We start from the raw sequence: 5,877 nt of genomic DNA on the forward strand, positions 1-5,877 counted from the left end.
CCCAGCGCCGCCAGTGCCGCCCGTCTGCCAGGAGCCGCCAATGCCGCCCGTCAGCCAGGGGCCGCCAGTGCCGCCAGTCAGCCAGGGGCCGCCAGTGCCGCCAGTCAACCAGGGGCCGCCAGTGCCGCCAGTCAGCCAGGGGCCGCCAGTCAGCCAGGGGCCGCCAGTGCCGCCAGTCAGCCAGGGGCCGCTAGAGCCCCTCCGCCCGGAGCAGCTGTCCCTCTGTCCCGAGCAGCTGTCCCTCTGTCCCGAGCAGCTGTCCCTCTGTCCCGAGCAGCTGTCCCTCTGTCCCGAGCAGCTGTCCCTCTGTCCCGAGCAGCTGTCCCTCTGTCCCGAGAAGCTGCCCCTCTGTCCCAAGCAGCCCCTCTGTCCAGTGGGGTCATTGAGAGGGGTGGGCATGGTGAGTAAGCCACGGAGGCGGACAATAAGGCGGACTGAGACAATGGCGAAGTGGGGTCCGCGTCCCGCGCCAGAGCCGCCACCGCGGACAGACGCCCACCCAGACCCTCCCCTATAGGTCAAGGTTTTGCGGCCGGAGTCCGCACCTTTGGGGGGGGGTACTGTCACGTTCTGACCTCTATTTCCTTTGTTTTTGTATTTATTTAGTATGGTCAGGGCGTGAGTTGGGTGGGCAGTCTATGTTTGTTTTTCTATGTTTTGGTCTAGTTCTATGTTCGGCCTGATATGGTTCTCAATCAGAGGCAGGTGTTCGTCATTGTCTCTGATTGGGAACCATATTTAGGTAGCCTGGGTTTCACTGTGTGTTTGTGGGTGATTGTTCCTGTTTTTGTGTTTGCACCAGACAGGGCTGTTTTGAGTTCTCACGTTTCTTGTTTTTTTTCGTTAGTTTGTTCATGTATAGTGTCGTCAATAAATACAATGAACAACCACCACGCTGCGCTTTGGTCCGCCTCTACTTCACAAGAAGAGAATCGTTACATGTAGTAACCCCAAAAAGTTTTAAACAAATCAAATATATTTTAGATTTTAGATTCTTCAAAGTCGCCACCCTTTGCCTTGATGACAACTTTGCACACTCTTGGATTTCTCTCAACCAGCTTCACCTGGATGCTTTTCCAACAGTCTTGAAGGAGTTCCCACATATGTGACCGACCACCTTGATTCGGTCTTATGTAGCAAAATTTTACATATGATAAAAGCAGAGACACAGAGCTAGACAATGGTATATCATACACTGCAGTTGAGGAACAATGGGAAAGTAATTCTGCTTTGAAAGGTGACAAACTTATAACCTCACTTTTGAGAAAACTACTGGAGAGCTCTTCTTTGTCTAACCTCATTTAACATCATTCACACCCTCTTAAGCTTTAGCCCCCAACCAAACTCTGACCATTTAACTCATCCTAGCAAAGCTGGTTAGGATGTTTTCATGTTACCCAGAGCATTGGTGACTGTAACTATGCTGCTGGTAACAATTTAATAAAGTTTATTTGCCAACGTTTCCTGACACTGGCCATATTGAACGGTTGTTGAGCGTTCTTAAATTCATCAGTTATTCTGCGCTCTGGCACACTCAGACGGGAGTGCTCTGGAATCGGAGTAGATGGCCAGACTGAATTTACGAACGCACCCAAAATGGTTACTTGTATAGTGGGGTCTTTCGTTAAGACATGTAGCTAGCTAGCTACATCCAAGACCCCACACATTGTTTAGCTAGCTAGCTAATCCCAACTCATGACGTTACCACCCTGCATGAATCTGCAGGTAGCTAACCAACCAGGTTCAATGTTAGCTAGCCAACATTAGGCTACAACTAGCCAAGCAAATAGCTCTGAGATACGAATAATAAGATCATACACGTAACGTTGGCTAGCGAGCCAGCCAGCTAACGTTATCTAGCTAACAGTACACTTTAACTTGAAACGAAACCACTTTCTTTTAAAATTTGAAACATGGAATATCTGAAAATGTAGCTAGCTAGACTATCTTACCCGTATACATCATGGATGGACGTGACTCCTGGCACGGATACCATGGGTGCCTTTACTTTGAATATGTAATCTTGAGACAGGTGTTTTTTCTCCATGTCCTTAGCTTTCATACTCGAATCCCACTGATTTCAAAACTCGGTCCTCCAGAAAGTGGACAACAACACTTGTTATACTACGCAATACATTAAAAAAAGCTGCGTTAGACAGGATTACCTACACATACTGACCAGCTCAAATAGACTATATGTCAAACCAATCCAAACTCATCTCTCGGCATGTCCAGCCCACTCATTATCTCAGCCAATCATTGCTAGCGGGAAGGTTTCTGCTTTTTTCTGTGGCTAAACCAACTAGGCTAGTAATTTAACAATTTTATGCATATTCACAGATGGCATTGTTATTAAGGCACATGAAAGTTCACTGTTCGAGAAGGCATTTCTACCTTGATAAAAAAATAAAAGTTTACGTTCAAACGGCTCTCCTGTGAAGTAGTGACCCTATTTTCCTGAAACGAGTCACATATGCTGAGCACTTGTTGGCTGCTTTTACTTCACTCTGCGGTCCAACTCATCCCAAACCATCTCCATTGGGTTGAGGTCAGGGGATTCTGGAGGCCAGGTCATCTGATGCAGCACTCCATCACTCTCCTTCTTAGTCAAATAGCCCTTACACAGCCTGGAGGTGTGATGGGTCAGTGTCCTGTTGAAAAACAAATGATAGTCCCACTAAACACAAACCAGATGGATGGCATATCGCTGCAGAATGCTGTGGTAGCCATGCTGGTTAAGTGTGCCTTGAATTCCTAATAAATCAGTGACAGTGTCACCAGCAAAGTACCTCACCATCACACCACCTCCTCCTCCTCCATGCTTCACGGGGGGAACCACACATTCGGAAATCATCCATTCACCTACTCTGCGTCTCACAAAGACACAGCGGTTGGAACCAAAAATCTCTAATTCGGACTCATCAAACCAAAGGACAGATCTCCACCATTCTAATATCCATTGCTCGTGTTTCTTGGCCCAAGCAAGTCTCTTTTTCTTATTTGGTGTCCTTTAAATAGTGGTTTCTTTGCAGCAATTCGACCACGAAGGCCTGATTCACGCAGTCTCCTCTGAACAGTTGATGTTGAGATGTGTCTGTTACTTGAACGCTGTGATGCATTTATTTGGGCTGCAATGTCTGAGGCTGGTAACTCAAATGAACTTATCCTCTGCAGCAGAGGTAAATCTGGGTCTTCCTTTCCTGTTGTGGTCCTCATGAGAGCCAGTTTCATCATAGCGTTTGATGGTTTTTGCGACTGCACTTGAAGAAACTTTCAAAGTTCTTGAAATGTTCCGGATTGACTGACCTTCATGTCTTAAAGTAATGACGGACTGTCGTTTCTCTTTGCTTATTTGATCTGTTCTTGCCATAGTATGGACTTGGTCTTTTACCAAATAGGGCTATCTTTTGTATATCACCCTTACCATGTTACAACACAACTGATTGGCTCAAACACATTAAAAAGGAAAGAAATTCCAGAAATTAAGTTTTACAAGGCACACCTGTCAATATACATGCATTCCAGGTGACTACCTCATGAAGCTGGTTGAGAGAATGCCAAGATAGTGCAAAGCTGTCATCAAGGCAAAGGGTGGCTACTTTGAAGAATCTGAAACATAAAGTATATTTTGATTTGTTTAAAACTTTTTTTGCTTACTACATGATTACATATGTTTTATTTTATAGTTTTGATGTCTTCACTATTATTCTACAATGTAGAAAATAGTCAAATAAAATGAAGAAAAACCCTTTAATGAGTAGGTGTGTCCAAACGTTTGACTGGTACTGTATTTATGTACATTTTATCAGAAAAACTATCAAATGTCTCAAATGAAACTTTATCAAATAAAGGTACTAACGACAGATATATAAACACAATTGAATACACTCAAAACTGTAGAGCATTGACAGGTAAGTGTTGGTATTGAACATACTAATATTGGTCTTTGACAAAGTACAGTGTGAAGGATAAGTCTTACAGTAATGTGCAGGATGTGGGTATTATCATGTATTTGTCATATCTAAAATGTATCCTTAAAGGAATATATACATTAAAGGGAATGTTGTGCTTGAAACAAATCTCTGCTATTGATTACTAAATCATGAAAATGTATATACGGCAATGACACAAAAGATACCATATAAACGTGCTGTTCCAACGGCACACTTGAACAAGTACTATGTTACAAACTTAACAACAAACATTGCAAGCTTCAGGTCTTTCTTGATGTGAATATTTTGTCCCAGTGAAACTAACCTGGATGTGTAAAGTTGAAGTGAAAAAAAAACAACAACAAAAAAGATGGCGATGTCAGCTGCTAATGTTTCGTCTCCTTTAGTCTCTCCTGTACCTTCTGTGGCTGGCCAAACTGCACCAGTCTGAGGATGTTCTTGTTGTCCATCACTCCCTGGATAAACTCCTCCTCTGTTAGTTTATCTGAAAGGACAGAATTAATAACAGATAAAATAATAGATACATTTACAATGCTCATTGCGCATAAGGTCAAAATGCATTCATCAAAATACAATATACAATATATGTATGATTTTCTTGAACTATTCTTTGAGTGGTTCTTAAACATGAAAACAAGGCTTACCATTTTCTTTCTTGCCGAAGGAGTCCCAGATTTTATCAGCTCTCTTCTCTGGTGTGTTCTCATCATCAGGAAGATTCTTCTGGTCCTCTTTGGAGATCATGTTGAATATCGACTGTAAACACAAAGTTTATTTCATCATTATAGAGATTTGAGCAGCACGCAAAAAAACATGATGTTACCACATCTCATCTCTTACACCTATTTCATTACATCTATTTCACAATGACTCTACAACTGACCTCGACGATCTCCTGGATCTCCTTCTTGGTTATGCTTCCATTGTGGTCGACATCGTACAGGTTGAACGCCCACTCCAGTTTCTGTATGGTCCTCCCAGAGGAGGTCAAGTGCAGGGCCATGATGTACTCCTTAAAGTCCAGCATCCCATCACTGCAGGGGTCAATATCATTCAATTACGCTGTTTCTATATCCCACAAGTGCTAATTATGCAGAGCAGTGCAAATCAGCAGGCACGTTGTAATGATCATATAATGCATCCATCACCTGTTGGAATCGAAGCTCCTGAAGACGTGGCGTGCATAAGCCTTGGGGTCTGCGTCGGGGAAGAATTTGACGTAGATGGCCTCAAACTGCTGCTTGCTGATTCGCCCACTGGGACACTCTCTCAGGAAGGTCTGGTACCTATAGAGGACGAAATAAAGATGGGATCAAAACAGTAGCTACGTCTCAAATGACACCATTCTCTCCCATAAAGTGTATTTATTTCGACCAGAATTGTAAGTACCCGGTACATAGTTGCTTCTCACTGTACTTGGTGTTCAGTTTCAGCTCCTCCAGGAGATCCTTGGACAGGGAGACACTTTTGCTGTTGCCCATCTCTCCTGTGTTTCGGGATCGCTGTCCTCTAATTTTCTCTCTATTTCTTCCCTCTCTGTCCGTTGCTCTATTTTGCTCGATCCCTCCTTGGTTCTTTTATTATTTTCTTTCTCTTCCACAGTCTCTTTTTTTTTCTTCTGCGCTCTCATGTGAGAGGACCCACTCAATCCTAATCTGGTGCACCTCTGCTCTGACCAGGAACAAACACCGGCCCTCTTGTTCTCTGCTATTTAAATGAAGATAGATTGGTATTGGTTCAGACTGGATGTAGGGGAGATTATAGTATACACAGCTGGTGATTTTCAGTGCACTCAACTGACACCTATGTTGAAATGGATAGGGATTAAACAGCAGGGAATCTCATGGTCTAATACCGTTGGATTAGATTGGTATCAGATTGGTACCTGTTTTATACTCAGTGATAGGCAAAAACACATATGAAC

General features: G+C 43.4%; 1 protein-coding gene across 1 annotated transcript; it reads right to left on the reverse strand.

Annotated features, from left to right (window-relative positions):
* Positions 1 to 3,837: 3,837 nt before the first annotated feature.
* On the reverse strand, positions 3,838 to 5,664 carry LOC110492877 (recoverin). The gene is made up of 5 exons (XM_021567348.2): positions 5,343 to 5,664; positions 5,102 to 5,239; positions 4,837 to 4,987; positions 4,598 to 4,709; positions 3,838 to 4,437 (listed from the first exon to the last, which is right to left on the reverse strand). Exons 1-5 carry the CDS (start codon positions 5,432 to 5,434, stop codon positions 4,319 to 4,321), a joined length of 612 nt encoding a protein of 203 aa, XP_021423023.1. The 5' UTR covers positions 5,435 to 5,664; the 3' UTR covers positions 3,838 to 4,318.
* Between the last annotated feature and the right edge of the window lie 213 nt (positions 5,665 to 5,877).

The sequence above is a fragment of the Oncorhynchus mykiss genome, chromosome 16, assembly GCF_013265735.2.
Source record: "Oncorhynchus mykiss isolate Arlee chromosome 16, USDA_OmykA_1.1, whole genome shotgun sequence".
NCBI lineage: Eukaryota > Metazoa > Chordata > Actinopteri > Salmoniformes > Salmonidae > Oncorhynchus > Oncorhynchus mykiss.